The 17,599-nt window shown below is 48.2% G+C and overlaps 3 protein-coding genes across 4 annotated transcripts in view; 1 reads left to right on the top strand and 2 right to left on the bottom strand.

Moving 5' to 3' along the window:
• LOC116080175 (keratin, type II cuticular Hb1-like) overlaps positions 1–3,344 on the bottom strand; it is an 8,661-nt gene extending 5,317 nt beyond the window's left edge. The window contains exon 1 of one of the 2 annotated variants that reach the window (XM_031356469.1): positions 3,060–3,344. Coding sequence is in view for 1 of the 2 variants with exons in the window: in XM_031356463.1 (XP_031212323.1) it covers positions 1,771–1,773 (3 nt within the window). In the remaining variant the exon portion in view is untranslated. Of the gene's footprint in view, positions 1–1,770; positions 1,893–3,059 lie in introns of those variants that run through there. The other variant, XM_031356463.1, reaches the window with a different exon arrangement.
• Krt7 (keratin 7) overlaps positions 1–17,599 on the bottom strand; it is a 70,942-nt gene that overhangs the window by 32,234 nt on the left and 21,109 nt on the right. The gene's annotated exons all lie outside the window — the stretch shown is intronic.
• Positions 11,756–17,599, top strand: part of LOC116080140 (keratin, type II cytoskeletal 80) — a 92,245-nt gene continuing 86,401 nt past the window's right edge. The window contains exons 1-6 of the mRNA XM_031356421.1: positions 11,756–12,154; positions 13,676–13,884; positions 14,944–15,004; positions 15,819–15,914; positions 16,386–16,550; positions 16,779–16,904. Coding sequence (XP_031212281.1) covers positions 11,771–12,154; positions 13,676–13,884; positions 14,944–15,004; positions 15,819–15,914; positions 16,386–16,550; positions 16,779–16,904 — 1,041 coding nt within the window. The 5' untranslated portion in view covers positions 11,756–11,770. The remainder of the gene's footprint in view (positions 12,155–13,675; positions 13,885–14,943; positions 15,005–15,818; positions 15,915–16,385; positions 16,551–16,778; positions 16,905–17,599) is intronic.

Genomic DNA, 17,599 nt, shown 5'->3' with positions numbered 1-17,599 from the left:
ACAGTCTAGATGCTGCCGTGCTTCCTGCCAGGATGAAAATGGACTGAACCATCAGTTCCTCCAGCGCCTTGACAGTCTAGATGCTGCCATGCTTCCTGCCAGGATGAAAATGGACTGAACCTCTGAACGGTAAGCCAGTCCCATGAAATGTCCTTTCTAAGAGTGGCCTTTGTCATGGTGTGTCTTCTCAGCAATGGAAACCCGAGACAGTCCACATGAATCCTGGGGATCAGAGACTTGGCAAGCGCTTTTACCTGCCGAGGCAGCTCACGAGCCCAAAAACAGCTCTTTAAATGCAGAGTCCAATTATACAACCAAGGCTGACCTTGAGCTCAAGGTCTTCAAACCTCAGTTTCATAAGCATGGGTACTTCGAGAATGAACAGTGCCACATCTGGCTGAAAACAACTTTTAAAGCCCAGGCATAGAGAGCCAAGGTATATGTAGCCCAAGACAGAAGCTTACCGACTCTGACCATTTGATTTTTGTACCTAAGCAAAACAACCACTAGGCATGTGAATAAATGTCCATGACTTAATGAGTACTATTGATCAGAATTCAGTGACATTGGTCCAATGCCAGCTCCTGTCTCAAGTCCACAGTACTGGGAAATGCTGTCTCTAATGGATGAGGTCAGTGTCTGGCCATCTGTGATGAATGGGCACACTAGCACAAAATCGCCATTTCAGCTGGGACCACACCACCTCCTCTGGAGCAGGCCAAGAGTCAGACTTTTCTCTGTGATCTCTCCTTGGACAGGCTGGGGCTCTTTCCCTACCACATGCAAGGAAATAGGAACACAAAGGAGAGGGATAGTGGGTCAGCCTGAGCCAGACTGAGTTTCAGGGATGTGTGTGTGTGTGTGTGTGTGTGTGTGTGTGTGTCTGTGTCTGTGTCTGTGTCTGTGTCTGTGTCTCTGTGTGTCTATGTGTGTGTCTGTGTGTATCTGTGTCTGTGTGTCTGTGTGTGTGTCTGTGTGTGTGTCTATGTGTGTGTCTGTGTGTGTGTCTGTGTGTGTGTTTGTGTGTCTGTGTCTGTGTGTGTGTCTGTGTGTGTGTCTATGTGTATGTCTGTGTGTGTGTCTGTGTGTGTGTGTGTGTCTGTGTGCCTGTGTCTGTGTCTGTGTCAGTCTGTCTGTCTGTCTGTGTAAGTCTGTGTGGAGGCCAGAGGTCAGTTTTGAATGTTGTTCCCTAGAACAGCTGTCCACATTAGCTGTGTGTGTGTTTCACCTTATTTTTTGAGAAAGGGTCTCACTAGAGTCTAGATTTTGTCCATTAGGCTAGGCTGGCTGGCCAGAGAGCTGTAGGAATCCTCCTGTCTCTGCCTCCCCAGCTCTAAGATGACATGCACACACCAGATTTTGACTTGGGCTCTAGGGATCAAACTTGAATCCTCAAGCTTCTGGAACAAGCACTTGCATTATGGACTGAGATATCTCCCTCAGCTGTCCAGACCATGTTGTAAGCCCTAGCTGTCAGCTCTACACTCTGCGGACAAAGGGGACTGACCACCCATGCCTTCATCCTAACCAGGAACTTCACTGTGCACTGCTCACACCAGCACAGTGCAAATTTCACAGGCAGAATATGGGGGAACAGACAGGGTCAAATTGTAAATTAACATCTCCCACAAATGTCTCTTGTACCCTTCCTGTCAAAGGTGCCCATGGTAAATGGAATACAGCAGACAGCTTGTGGCTGGCGGCACTGGACACCTGGTGGAGTCTGAGAGCCTAAACCCACATGACTAATGATCCATGGGCAAGTCTCACCATGATAAAGGACCTCCTGATGCCTCCAAACCTCTCAAACACCACAGCCTAGCTCCAGCCTAAGGTGCTCACGAGCTCCTCACTCTGAGGACACCCCTCCTGCTTGCTCTGTGACCTCACTTAGTTACAGTTGCAGGGTTCCAATTGGAATTTTTAGAGACAGGGGATAGAAGGAGCTGGTGTTGTGAGCCCAGGGGGAAAGAAGGTTAAAGTGGGGAAGGCTTCCTCCCTAGGACACAGTTGACTGTGTTGTGAGTCTATCTCGGTATAATTTTGTTTTTTATTTTGTTTTTGTGTTTTTCTTACAAAGATGGCATGTGCATAGAGCTGGAGACATGGCTTGGTGATTCAAAACATTGGCTGCTCTTGCAGAGGACCTGGGTTCAGTTCCCAGTACCCACACTGTGGCTCGTAACCACCAGTAACTCCAGTTCCAGTGCACATGTCTATGGGCACAGGGTGCACGGGTGGCCAGCAATACATTCATATACATAAATAAACCTAAAAAAAAAAAAAAAAAAAAAAGAAGAAGTAAGATGGTGCCCATGTATACACTTAGGAGTAGAGTTACAAGATGGGCAGAGAATTCAATTTCACAAAAGGATAGGAAATTATTTTCCAACTCGTTATAATTACATTTTCACTGGTAACATATAAAGAAATAGCCTCTCTTGGGGATTGGGTTTGTGCCTACAGGGGAATCCCCAGATGTGCTGTGACTCCCTGCCAACAGCTGTTTTTTTGACTGGTCAATAAAGAGCCAGCGGCCAATGAGTGGGCAGAGGGACGGAGGCGGGACTTGGAGGATTTCCAGAGAGGAAAATCCTCAAGGGCAGGACAGGGAGAATGAGAATCACCAGGGAGAAGGAAGGAAGAGGATACAAATATGATACTGTGGAAGACAGAGAACCGACCAAGTAAGAATCAGGGAAAAGCAGCCCCAGGGGCCACTCCCGCGGCCGGGATTGGGGTAGCAGAGATAAAGTATAGATTTTAGACGGTAATAACTCGAGAATATCGGAGGGGAGAGGGTGTTAGCTGTGGGGAGGGTTGGAAGTGGCCCAACCATTGAGTTAGTTACGGCCTTGGGGACTCTAGAGCACTGGGGTGCCGCCAACCATGCCAACCACTGGGACGCCGCCAACCATGCCAACCACTGGGGCTCCGCCAACCACGCCAACCTGGAAGTAAAAAGCTGGTTAATAGCACCACTACAATCCTCTCCAATGTAACTTTTAACAAGAAATTATAATTATATTAGTTACTTTACTTGTTGCTGAGACAAATACCTCACTTAAGAAAGCAAAAGATAGTTTTGGCTCACAGTTCCGGGTTCAGTGTGTCATGGCAGGGAAGGATGGCAGCAGGAGCCTGAACCTGAGATCTGTTCCGCATCTGCAGTCAGGATGCAGACAGCAATAAGCACATGCCAGCTCAGGTTCTCCTTTCTATCCAGCCCAAGACACCTCAGCCCCACCCCACCCCCACGTGGAAAGGTGCTGCCCTGTTTAGGGCGGGTTTTCCCAATTCAGTTGATCTGCAAACTCCCTTACAGATGTGCCCAGGAGTTTGTTTCTATGGTGTCTCTAAATCCTGTCAAGTTGTCAACAGTCAATATTAACCATCACAATAATGAATCCGAGTCACTTTGGGTCTGGCTTTGCATCTTCATAATCACTGGTGGAGTGTAATATGCCTTCAAACACTGGCTATGGACGTGTCTCCTCCTTTCTGCTCCTCCATCAGGCAGTTCTTCTGATGGGATCATGAGTGTTCCTTATATTTTGGGCAGTGCTTCCTTTCACAGGTATCACAGACACTATCTTCAAGTTTATAGCTTGTCTTTTTTTCTCTCTCTATGGCTCATTTTGATAAGTAAAAGTTTTAATGATTAATTTAATCAATCTTTTGTTCATCTTCTGTGCCTTGTTGAAGAATTCCAGATCTCTTTGTCCACCTCTTATGATCACACAGATTAAATCTCCCTTCCTTGTTTCAACTACTGTTCATTTAAAGGTCTTATTAAAGATGAGAGGCGTGGGCGGGTGTGGCAGGGCTGGAGAGGTGGCTCAGGAGTTAAGAGGACCTGGGTTCAATTCCCAGCACCCACATGGCAGCTCACAACTGTCTGTAGCTCCAGTTCCAAAGGATCTAGCACCCTCACACAGACTTACATGCAGGCAAAATTCCAAATACATAAACTAAAAAAAATTAATTAATTAAATGTTTAAAATAAAGATAAGAGGCTGATCTTGGCTCATTCAGGCTGTTGGGGAGTAACTCCAGGAACACAGAGAAGATCACAGCTTTCTGTGAGTCATTGTATTGTATCTGGAGACCGAGAGGATCTATACACTGGGCATTATAGATTTCCTCCTGCCTTGACCTTGCTCTCCTTTCCCTCCAAGTAACAGACCGTGAGCATGCTCAGTTATTTACTGTCCTCTGGGTCCCTGTGACTGTCATTTTTTCCTTCAGTATTTTTTCTCTGTTCTTTGGGTTAGAACATTCCTATGATCTGTCTCCAAGTTTACCAACTCTACTGTAATGTGAGCAACACAGGAAAAGATTGCTGCCTAGACATTAAAAATAGAACACTACACGTCAGTGGCCCAAGCCTCTGGAGAGAGAAGAACATAGAGCATCCTCACCTAGAAGACTGGATGCTCCACTTCCCCCATCTCTTTAAGCCACTTAACCATAAAAAAGATGCACACCCTATCCCCTGATGTGTACTACTAATTGCCTCTTACCTCTTGCACTACCCCCACACATGTCTGACATACCCCCATACATACCTGACAGGACCCCCACACATGCATGACACACCCCCATACATACCTGACAGGACCCAGGAAAGGGGCTGTTCTAATGGTACCCACCCTTCCCTGCCCAGGTCTGGAAGTAGTAATCTCTTGTAATAGTACATTTAATTTTTATATTCCATTGGAAGAAACAGAGTTTCCCCCAGCCAGGATTTTCCCAAAAACCAGGGAAGGGAAGCACCAAGTTAGACTTAAGCCAGAGCAATGTCATGGCATACATAAACTGAACACGAATCAAAAAAAAAAAAAAAATCCCCCAGGGATATCTGCCAGTTAGAGGAGAATCCTGGAAAAGACACATTGCAAGAGACATACTCCGGTTCCCTCCATTTTCTTTTTTTCTTTATTTTTAAAGATTTATTTATTTTATGTATATGGGTACACTATAGCTGTACAGATAATTGTGAGCCTTCATGTGGTTGTTAGGAATTGAATTTTTAGAACCTCTGCTCGCTCCAGTCAACTCCTCTGGCTCAGTCCCTGCTCACTCCAGACTAAAGATTTATTTATCATTATACACAAGTACACTGTAGCTGTCTTCAGACACGCCAGAAGAGGGTGTTTGTGAGCCACCATGTGATTGCTGGGATTTGAACTCAGGACCTTCGGAAGAGTAGTCAGTGCTCTTACCCACTGACATCTTGCCAGCCCTCCCTCCATCTTCTGTTTGGGACGAATTGCTATTTGCTCTGATACTAAAAAGCCCTAATTTTTCTGGGGCTTGATTTCTAACATTTATTTTATTGTATGTGTGTGTGTGACTGTGTGTCTGTGCAAGTACGTCTGTCTGTGTGTCTCTGTGCATGTAAGTTTGTGTATGGGTGAGTGTCCAAGCTTTAGTGTACCACACATGGATGGTGCCTGGAGAGGCCAGTAGGATGTATCAGAACCCCTGGAGCTGGAGCTTAAGGAGGTTGTGTGATGCTCATTGTGGATGGTCCTCTGAAAAAGCAGAAAGCACTGTGAACTGCTAAGCCATCTCTCCAACCCCTGTGAGCTCTGAATGGACCTAGCCTAAACATCTGCAACCTATTGCTTGGGTCCATTTCTTGAACTTTTTATTTTAGTAACTGTAGTTTCCAATTCTAAAATTTCCACTTAATTCTGCTCTATTTTCATTTCTTTTACTCATCAAGATTGTAATGGTTTGAATATGCTTGGCCCAGAGAGTAGCACTATTAGAAGGTGTGGCCTTTTTGGGGGGAAAGTGTGTCACTATGGTTGTGGGCTTTAAGATCCTCATCCTAGCTCCCTCCCAGGAAACCAGTCTTCTCCTGTTTGCCCTCAGAACAAGATGTAGAACTCTCAGCTCATCCTGCACCATGCCTGCCTGGACACTGCCATGCTCCTGCCTTAATGATAATGGACTGAACTCTGAACCTGTAAGCCAGCCCAATTAAATGTTGTCCTTCTAAGAGTTGCCTTGGCCATGGTGTCTGTTCACAGCAGTAAAACCCTAACTAAGACCGAGACTAAACAAGACCTTTGGCCATACTTGTATGCATTTCCTTAAAGTCTTCATTTGCTAAATTCATTGTCTTGGCCATCCTGGAGTTCACCTCTCAGTGCATCAGTAAAGGGTGACACAAAGAACCTGTGGCTCTCCGGGGCCTGCTGGATACACCCACTCACCTTGATTCTGACCTACAGTCCTCGAGCACTTACCGAAAATCTGCAGAAGGAAGAGATGAGTCCAGGGGAACTTACCCATCCCCAGCAGCACTTTAATGTACGCTAACAACAGCTGTTATTCATCTTAAAGACTTCAGTCTTGTTATTTTAACATAAGTCTCCCAGGCTGGGGGTAGTTCACTGGTAGAGTACTTGCCTAGCATGTTCAAAGGTCTTGGATTCAGCCCCTATTAGTAAAAAACAAAAAACTTCCCTGAGTTTAGATTTGGGGGGAAAGAGTATAACATGAGCCATGGAGCAGGAACTGTATCTTTTGTCTCTGCATTCCCAGTACTAAGTACAATCAGGCTACAGTCAGCACTCAGAAGAGGTATACAGGATGCACGCATGTAGATGGTTCACTTCAGTTGCTGTGACAACTATCTCAACCAAGTGGAGAAAATTATCTCCTTGGCTTACAACATCAAATCGTAGCCCGTCATTTCTGGGACAGTCAAGGCAGGAACTCAAGCTAGCCACAGTCAAGAGCAAAGAGAAAAGAAAGGCCCTTTGGTTGCTTGACTGCTTGCCTGCTTGGTAGGTTGGTTGATTGATTGATGATTGACTGACTGACTTCTGCATCTTTAGAGGTTGTATATAAAAACCACTGATCTATTGGGTATGGTGGCCCATGATTTTAATTTCAGCATTCAGGAGGCAGAGATGGGTGGATCTCCCAGAGTCATAGGCCAACCCAGTCTACATATCAAGTTCCAGGACAGCTAGGACTACATAAAGAGACTCTGTCTCAAGAAACAGCAACAAAACCACACATACTTTAAAACCCACTGCTCTAGCCTCATCTTTAAGTCTCCTGGATGTCTGTCCATCTCCTCCGTCTGCCTGGGGATGCTCTTGAATCAATCCCTCCTGTCCCTCAGTCCTCCTTCCATGGAAATGAAGGCCTGTAGAAGATTCAGCCCAGGACAATTGGCACAAACCTTATTTTTTCATTATTGGAAATTGAACCCAAATGGTCAGCCTAGAAGCTGCAACCCACAGTGCCCCAGGACACCACAATAATGAGGCTGCCAACTGACATGCTGGTGATGGTGCAGAAGGGCTGAGTCCTCTGATGCTGCCAGCACTATAGGAGCCCAGGTCAAAAGCCCCACAGATACTCTGCTTGTAAAATCCCCCCAGAGAGGCCACAGGTGGCAAGAGATGCTGAGATGGGGTTTAGAGAAAATGCAGCTGGAGACATATCCAGACCCTGGTCAAGTGGGCTCCCCGGCCAAAATTCAGACAAAACTGTCCACTTGTGGTGGCGACTCTAGGATGGGCCAGAAAGGATGGGGCCAGAGCAAAAAGAGCATGACCTGATGTCTCCCTTAATGCCATCATTCATAAACCCAGATGGGAGGCCCTCTCCCTCCCTACATCTAATGACCATTTTGTCAATTACTGTGGGTTCAGAGGATGTTGAACATTTCCCCTTTCCCTGGGGTTTCATGATGAAAATGGAGCTTTGGCAAAAGCTATGAGTGATATTTGACTTCAGGGACTTGCCATGGAGAAAGGTATTTCTTTTTTTTTTAAAGATTTATTTATTATATGTAAGTACACCATAGCTGTCTTCAGACACACCAGAAGAAGGCATCAGATCTCATTACGGATGGTTGTGAGTCACCATGTGGTTGCTGGGATTTGAACTCAGGACCTTTGGAAGAGCAGTAAGTGCTCTTAACCGCTGAGCCATCTCTCCAGCCTGAGAAAGGTATTTCTGAGCCATTGATGTTCAAGATGTTTCAGGGTAAAGTTATCAGAAATAGTGCACATGCACATCCATGTACATGCATGTGTACACACACACATACATGCACACACACAAACAAACACATACACACACAAACACACACACATACACATATATACACACATACATACAAACACACATACACACATATACACACATACATACAAACACACACATATACACACATACATACAAACACACACATACACACATATACACACATACATACAAACACACGCATACACACATATACACACATACATACATATACACACATATATGCACATACATACAAACACATACATACACACATATACACACATACATACATATACACACATATATGCACATACATACAAACACATACATACACACATATACACATATACACACATACATACAAGCACACACATACGCACACATATACACACATACATATAAACACACACATACACATACACACATACACACATATACACACATACATACAAACACACACATACATACACATATATACAAACATACACATACATACATACACACACACACACACACATATATATATATACACACACACATATATACACACATACACATAGTACTCTCCCTGCTCCTCTCTAATCTTGGTACTTTCCAACTCTTCCCCATTCTCCAGATCCACCCCAAGAGCCATGCCCTTACCTGGCCCAAAACCTCAATTTGAGGCTCACCCAGTCAAAAGTTCATATAACTTGGGGTTCCTATAGAGAACCTGTGTATGCCTGCTCTGCCCTAGCTGAACCCCTGAGCCTGGTTCCTGATGGTCATGATGACCAAGACAAGACAGCAGCTCCACCTGAAAGGCCTTCCACAGCCTCCAGGAGCTGAGACTGGGGAAGCCCTCCCCTCCCCTCCCCACACCTGTCATCACTGATGCTCTGATGAAGATGTCAGTCCTGGATTGCATCTGGTATTTCCCATGATTCAGCCTACTTCTCTCCCAAGAATAATAAAGGGACTACCAAGGGGCATGTTCCCCAAAGGCTGGGTCGGCTGTCAGTATGAACATTTGGGAGGAACCACTGTGGCCAATGTGTTAAGGCACCCCTTTCAGGTTGTGTACTTAGCAGGCTCAACTCAGCCTACAGCTCTCCCAGTCTCTGGATTTCACAAGCACATACTTTTCTGTGCAGAGAGACTGGCTGTTAACACCCTGTCTGGTTGTGCTAGCATAGACATTCTGTTTGAAACACAGAAAAATCTGAGCCAGAACTGTGCAAACGCTACCACACATCCGATGTAAATCCTCAAACTTCAGAGGAACTCTGACCCCTTAGCAAGGAACACCCCCAGGGGGGACTCCTCAAGGCTACCACTCCCAAAAGAAAATTGGAATGGGAGCTTCCTGGAGGATTCAATTATCAGCTTGCACAGGGTCCTGGTTTTTATCCCTAACACAGATGGAAAAAAAATCAAAGGAATAAAAATATACAATCTTGAGTCAGATGTGGTAGCACAGGCTCTCAGGAAGAAGATCCAGAGTTCAGAGCCACCCTGAGCTACAGAGTAAGGCACTGGACAGAGAGAGACAGACAGAGAGGAGAGAGAAGGAAGTGTGAGAGAGAGAAGAGAGAGGAGTGAGAGAGGAGAGAAAGAGACAGAGACAGAGAGAACTATCTTACAGACAAGACACTAGAGCTGAAGATCCATCTCATGCACATGAACCATGGCTAGGCTAAACTGAGAGGAAATAAACCCAGGCAGGACCAAATCAACCCATCCCAAGAGAGACAGTTGTAAAGGACAGAGTTGGTAGCAATCCAACACTCCTTCGAAGTGAGCTGTCAGAGCTGGCTATGATGACCTTGGAGTTCCCAGATTTAATTATTGCATGCACAATAATAGCACAGCTTTAAAACAAAGGAAGCACCAGGTAACCTGCAGGCTTCTCTTTAATGCTGGCTGCTGAGCACACACTCTGGTTTCCGCTGCTAGCGATGGGACAGGTAATTAACTTCCTTTATGATGGTTCTAGCCACCTGGAGTCAGTGTCCATAACCATCGAAAGCAGCCCATACTCCTGCCACCAAGATTCCCAGCCTTACTCAGCTCACAGCCCGCACACACAGGCACAGGCCCTAAAGAGACAGCCTTGGAGCAGTCCTGATCCCTCAGAACTCTCTGATCCTGACTCCAGTCTTTGGAGCCTTCTAACTAAGTCCCTGTGCCACTATGAGGTCATTTTCCTAAGCAGGTGAATGGGCACAAACGCTGAAGAAAGCCTTTGAATTGGGAGAAATCATGTGTCAAAGAGCCCTCCACAGTGGATGCAGTGGCTCACGCCTGCTGTGCCAGCATTTGGGGTGTGGAGGCAGTAACCATGAGCTCAAGGCTGGTGATCTGGGGTCAGCCTGGACGATGTGAATCCCTCTTTGTCTCAAAAACAAGGAAAATTCCTCCACAGTGAACTAGGCAGAGCGGCCATCCGGGTTAGTGGCCCCTCTCTCCAAAGTGCTAGGGAAGGTAGAAGAGTTAGAGGAGAAAGGAGCTGAGCTGAGTGAGAAAGAAAGAAAGACAGAAAGAGAGACAGACAGACAGAGGCAGAGTGACAGAGACACACACAGAGACAGAAAGACAGAGCAACGGAGAGAGAAAGACAGACAGATAGACAGACAGACAGACAGACAGAGACAGAGAGAGGCAGAGAGACAGAGACACACACACAGACACACACAGAGAGACAGAAAGACAGAGTAACACAGACAGACAGACAGAGACACACACAGAGAGATAGAAAGACAGAGTAACACAGAAAGACAGACAGACAAACAGAGACACACACAGAGAGACAGAAAGAGTAACACAGACAGACAGAGATACACACAGAGAGACAGAAAGACAGTAACAGAAAAAGAGGGAGAAAGACAGACACGCACAGACAGACAGAGAGAGTCAGAGACAGAGAGAGAGAGAGAGAGAGAGAGAGAGAGAGAGAGAGAGAGAGAGATGGGAAAGTTTCTGCCTAAAGGGACTCAGGAAGAATAACAAGTTAACAATAGTGAAACAAATAGATAAACAAGCAAACATTTCTGAAGCTCTGAAGTGCTAGGTCCTGCCCTGGAGGCTTTCGGGTCCATTATCCTATTAAGTCCTCTCAGCAGCTCTCCGGTTATTATTATTATTAATTATCATCATCATCATCATCATCATCATCATCATCATCATCATCATCATCATCATCATCATCATCATCATCATCATCATCATCATCATCCCCTTATCCCTGCTCCCCACAGGACATCTAAGGCTCAGGAAGGTTATTCAACCACCCAAAGTTGGATATGAATTTGCCCGTAACTTCAAAGGCCTGTGTGCAAGCACGCCCCCTACAGCATGAATTCAAAGGTCACCAGACATCCAAGGCCAGCAGGGCTTTCCCAGCTAGCCTTCAGGATGGAGAACCAGGTGGGATGTGAGCCAGCCTGGGATGGAGACAGTGACCCAGTGAATCCCAGTAGCGCGACAGGAGGGTCCCGCCCGATGCCCATAGTGCCCAGCCCCGGAGCTGACCAGGCGCTTAGTGGCACCATAAAGCCCGGGCGGGCGGGAGAAGAACGCCGTTTTATGGGGACGGCAAGGTAGCCCGGACTGCTTTGATTCCGACAGGCAAGCTCATAAACGCCTGGGCGGCGGGCGCGCTCCCTCCTGCACGATATAAGGCTCAGTGCGAGCCTCGGGGTCCAGCCTGGCTCTGTATCGCCTCCGAACCATGTCCTGCTTCTCCTCCCGCCTCGGTGCCTCCTGTGGGGTCCGCGCCTTCAGCTGCGCCTCAGCATGCGGTCCCCGGCCCGGCCGCTGCTGCATCTCTGCAGCTCCCTACAGGGGCATCTCCTGCTACCGCGGACTCTCAGGGGGCTTCGGCAGCCGCAGCGTCTGCGGACCCTTCCGCTCTGGCTCCTGCGGACGCAGCTTCGGATACCGATCTGGAGGCGTCTGTGGGCCCAGCCCCCCCTGCATCACCACCGTCTCTGTCAATGAGAGCCTGCTCACCCCCCTCAACCTGGAGATCGACCCCAATGCTCAGTGCGTGAAGCATGAGGAGAAGGAGCAGATCAAGTGCCTCAACAGCAGGTTCGCGGCCTTCATCGACAAGGTGGGTGTCCTGGGCCAGCCCTTCCTGGCACCTAAGGACCTGCTGGGAGCAATCCCCAGGCAGGTCGTCACAATAGGAGCTTCTAAGTAACTTTAGCTGATGAGAAGTCACACCTCTTCAAGACTGCTCCAGTGCTTAAGACTGAGAGGACATTGGCCTTCTCCCCTTTCTAATGCAGCCTACTTTCCCACTTTTAATGAAGAAAGCTCATAGCCCCGTGGGGCAGTCTCAACTAGAATGGCGTACTTTGTGAAATCGTTTGGCACATACCTAGTAAGACTGCTTTCCCAACACGGTGAATTCGTTGTTTTAGTGTGCCCCAAGTGCAAATTCCTGCGCTTGCACACATACGTGTGTTTAGATAAAGCAGCGTGGTGTCTTCAGAGAGGGCAGAGAGCTGCAAACCGGAAGTTCGTAAAGACTGATGCCTCCAGCATAGCCCTTCGTGCTAGGCATAGAAAAAGTGACAGTGATGGAGCCATCCCTCCACAGAGTCAGATCAGGCACAGAGTGTTCCATTCCTCGGTCCCTGAGTTAGAGGGCCCAAAGCCCAGAGTCACAGTTCCCCCTAGCCAGGCTACACCCTGGTAAAGTAGCCACAGTCAAGCAGAAAGGAACCTGGGCCCAAGAGTCTGTGGCCTTTGCCCACTGCCTACCTCCTCCTCTGGCTCACTGGGTGATGTGGTATGGCGGGCAGCCTCCTCTCTGCACCTCGGCAGCAGGTGTGTGAACCGGCCACACCCTTGAACAGGAAGGTAGAGGTGAGAAAGCCACAGGATCCTAGGCCACTAAGACCACCAAAGCCATCCTATGCACACAGTACCAAGGACCCCAGTCCCGGTTTGGAAGTTCTAACACTCCAATCATCAGCTGTACTCTTGGAAGTAGGTGCACAGGGGCCAGGCTTGCCGGCGAGAGGCAGTCCTGCTCCAGTCCAGTCTCAGGGAGTGGAAACCCAGAGGCCCAGGGCTAGTCAGACCAAGCTGCCATTCTTCAGCCAACACAGAGAGCCTTGTCCACATCCGCAGTCCAGTCTATTTGACTGACAGTAGATGGTTACATCCCCATGGACCTGTTTTCTAAAATCTTCTCCAGTCTGAATGGTTTCTAGAGACTAGCAAGTACAGGCTCTCTTGGGACTCCAGGCCTCTTCTGTGGCAAGAGCCCCAGAACGCTCACCCTCTTGTCCCTGACATGCCCCCAGGACTCCCTCGACACTTTGTCCATTCTCAGCTGATCGCCAAGGACATCAGATAAGTTACAACCCTCGCTGAGGGAGTTCATGGTGAAAGGCTCCCGTCTCTCCTTTCTCCTCACAGCCCTGTGATCTTTCCTCTGCCTTACCTGGAGCCACTCAGTTACCCAGAGCAGCTACATGCCTCATAGTTTCCCTCTTACCCCATCTGGACAGAAATTCATTTGCCCACCATTACGCGCCTCCTCGATGAGCTCTGTCTGCCCTTCCTATGCCCTAAGGAGGACAAGGCTCCTCGAACAGACTTTCTCCCTCTCCCACCGCAGGTGCGCTTCCTGGAGCAGCAGAACAAGCTGCTGGAGACCAAGTGGCAGTTCTACCAGAACCGCAAGTGCTGTGAGAGCAACGTGGAGCCTCTGTTCGAGGGCTACATAGAGGTGCTGAGGCGGGAGGCTGAGTGTGTGGAGGCCGACAGCGGGAGGCTGGCTGCTGAGCTCAACCACGTGCAGGAGGCCATGGAGGGCTACAAGAAGAGGTGAGGGCTACTGGGGAGGAGGGCTTGTAGAAACAAATGAAATTAGGTCAAAGACAGTGGGTTTGAATGAGACTTTAAAGGGGTGCTCCCCAGGGGTCCTCCCTAAAGAGAGAAGACAAAGCCACATACAAGCTTCTAGATCAGTGGTTCCCAACCTTCCTAAAGCTGCGACCTTTTACCATAGCTCCTCATATTGTGCTGACCCCCAACCATAAGGTTACTTTGTCGCTACTTCATAACTGTCATTTTGCTACTGTTATGAATCATACTGCAAATAACTGATATGCAGGCTATCTAGCACGCGACCCCAAAGAGGTCATGACCCACAGGTTGAGAACCACTATTCTGTTCTGAGTTCGAGGCCAGCCTGGTCTACAAAGTGAGTTCCAGGACAGCCAGTGCTACACAGAGAAACCCTGTCTCAAAAAACAAAAAAAAGAAAAAAAGAAAAAAAAGAGAACCACTGTTCTGGAGGGAGTGTTCTTCTAAGATGGCTCAATGGTTAAAAACACAAGCTGCTCTTCTAGAAGAACAGGGTTCAAATCCTAACAACTACCTGGCAGCTCACAGCCATCTATAACCCTAGCCCCAGGGGATCTGGTACCACCTCCACGGGCATTGCATACACACAGTGTACAGACACATATGCTGGCAAAACACCCATACACATAAAGAAAATTAGATAAAATCTAAAAAAAAAAATTTTTTTTAAATAAAGATTGCAGAGATTCTAAGATACTCATTTTTTACTTTTTTTTTTTTTTTAATTCGCAAAAGGGTCATTGAGCACCTGCTGATGTTCTACGTAATTGAGCTAGGCCCTAAAGGGAGACTGGGAGGGAGGCTCCAGAGCCAGGCCTACTTGATCCCAGAGAACCACAGCCCAGACACAGGGGCCTTTGAAAGGTGCAAGGATCCTGCCTGACCCATCTTAGTCAGGAGAATCCAGGAGCACCAAGGGGCTGTCATGTCTGTTCCAAAGATCCAGGTCCTGGGATATGTTCATCTGGGCCTTTTTTCCCCTCCTCAGATCTGAGCCCTGTTGTCCTCTGTCCCCAGGTATGAAGAGGAAGTGGCACTACGGGCCACTGCTGAGAATGAATTTGTGGCCCTGAAGAAGGTGAGTAACTCAGAATGGTCATCCTTCAGCCAGAGCTGGCTTTCAGCACCTTTACTGGACACTGGAGGCCACTGCTCCCCAAAGCCACCAGCCCAACCCCTGCAAAGCCCTGAGACATAGAGCCACTGCCAGCCTCACTCCGAGCAGATGTTTCATGCTCATTTGCCTAGGCTTGTAGTCTCCCTTGGCCCTGGGCCTCCCATAGAGTAGGCACCTGATACACAGTAGTGAAGAAGAGATCACGAGTTTCCCGGGCAACCTTGGACAGCCACAGTGGGAAACACCTGGTAGTGAAGAATGTCTGCCATTGCTTGCTTCCTAAACATGACTCAGCAAGGACAACCTCAGGTACTAACCTCCCGGATGAGGGGACTTCCAGGAACACACTACTGTGAGCACCTGAGGCCCAGATGCAAAGGATCATGCTGGGCTGCCTTGGGCCCTCAACTCTGACATAGGCCTGGTTCTCCTATAAGATCCAGAACACAGCTGCAGGACCTCGTTGAAAATGAGCCATTCCATACTTCCACACTAGACCCAGGTTTTGGCAAAGATGCTAGCTGTGGATTTAGGAGAACTATTCCAGTGGTTACTGAGGTTGTGCCTGGGATCCTCAGATCCCTCCTCCCTTCCTTCCCACACTGACTCCTTACCAAGGATACAAAAGGGATTGTTCACACCATGGCCTCTGGCCAAGACAACAAACTATAGAAAGTCTCCCAGGAACAAACTGCTGAGTCTACTAACTGGAGAGAGGAGGAATGGCAATTTGGTGACTTCCCCATGAGATTCTTGGTTTGTCTTCCCCCGTTAGGATGTGGACTGTGCCTACCTCCATAAGTCAGACCTGGAGGCCAACGCGGAAGCCCTGACACAGGAGATCGACTTCCTGCGGCAACTGTATGAGGAGGTGAGGGGACACAGGGCAGTGAGGCAGCCAGGGGGAGCCCATGACACTTTGGAAAGGACCTAGTGACCACTTTGATCTCTAAGCTCCCCAGTGGACACAGGGTATAGAATATTGGGGAGATCTGAGTCAGGTTCTGTATCTCAAAGAGGAGAACCATAGCTTGCTCTCTCGCCCCATTCCCCAAACAAGCTAGATTCCCTGGTTACTGTAACTACGGTGCTCACAGGTGGTAAACACTTAGACCTGAAGCAAAAACTGAGGTCACAGATGGAGACGGTGTCTCTTCTGCTTGGGCCTGGAACTTTGCATGAAGAGCACTGAGGGATGGTTCCAAGGTGGAGAGGAACAAAATGACCACCAGACTGAGACCCCTGGGGATGGAGGGAGATGGCACACAGGACAGGGGAGAAGGTAGGCTGCCAAAAGCAGGGATGGGAACTAAAAAGATCTTTCTTCTCTCTCCCCACAAAGGAAACACGTCTCCTCCATTCCCACATCTCAGACACCTCCGTCATCGTCAAGATGGACAACAGCAGGGACCTGAACATGGACTGCATCGTGGCTGAGATCAAGGCCCAGTATGATGACATTGCCAGCCGCAGCCGCGCTGAGGCCGAGTCCTGGTACCGCACCAAGGTGAGAGGTCCAGACACTCGCCCCTTAGACGCGGCAATAGACAGAATAGGAGTTGTCTATTAGAAAGAGCTCCCTTTTCAGAGTACTCTGATTCTTTAGACCTCAAGGTAGGATGAGCCTTGCTACCTGGTTGCACAGGCTGCTACTGAGCAGCTTGTACCCTCATCCGTGGTGCTCAGTAGGTGGCTGTCCTATTCTGAACTTTATGGCATCTCCCACTCTTCTCAGTGTGAGGAGATAAAAGCCACGGTGATCCGACATGGGGAGACTCTACGCCGCACCAGGGAGGAGATGAACGAGCTGAACAGAATGATCCAGAGGCTGACGGCAGAGATCGAGAATGCCAAGTGCCAGGTACAGAGTCCCAACCCCCAGCCTGCACCATTCATGGGGAGAGAGTAGAGTCAGTTAGCAGCAGGCAGGTGCAAGCTAGGCTTCTTGCCTATGGGTAAGAATAGAAACCAACACCAAACATCTGAACTGTCTCCTAAAAATGCTTCCATTGCTGCTGAATGGGGATGGAGCCCAGTGGACAGGTGCAGGGAATTTTCTGGTCTCAGGGCCAGAATGGAAATGAGAGAACTAACTAGATTGTAAACCCAGTCCTAGCACCCACAAGTCATGGGATTTGGATGAACAGTTTAACCTCTCCAGCCCATCATCCTAGGTCAACAGACACATACTCAGGCAAACAGAAGCTGATGATTATGAGCAACAGATAATCCTAAGCACGAGACTGTGGCCAATTTTAAAACACGAAGAGCAATACTAACCAGATCCAACAGAAACAGGCAACAAGGGCAGGCAGGGTTAGCAAGGTCAGAACTCCTGGCATTTCCAAAGAAGCCAGGAATCTGCACAGGTAGGCCAATGTCCAGAATTAAAAACACAGTACCAGCGTTTCCTGAAAATAGTGACTTCAACAGTGAATTCTGGACCTTGAACATAGATAACAGGAGACTTTAAAAACCCTCCCTGCCTCCCAGAACACCAAGCTGGAGTCTGCCGTGACCCAGTCCGAGCAGCAGGGAGAGGCCGCCCTCACTGAT

The sequence above is a fragment of the Mastomys coucha genome, unplaced genomic scaffold (assembly GCF_008632895.1).
Source record: "Mastomys coucha isolate ucsf_1 unplaced genomic scaffold, UCSF_Mcou_1 pScaffold11, whole genome shotgun sequence".
Lineage (NCBI taxonomy): Eukaryota > Metazoa > Chordata > Mammalia > Rodentia > Muridae > Mastomys > Mastomys coucha.
This window is presented reverse-complemented; position numbering and strand designations above follow the sequence as displayed.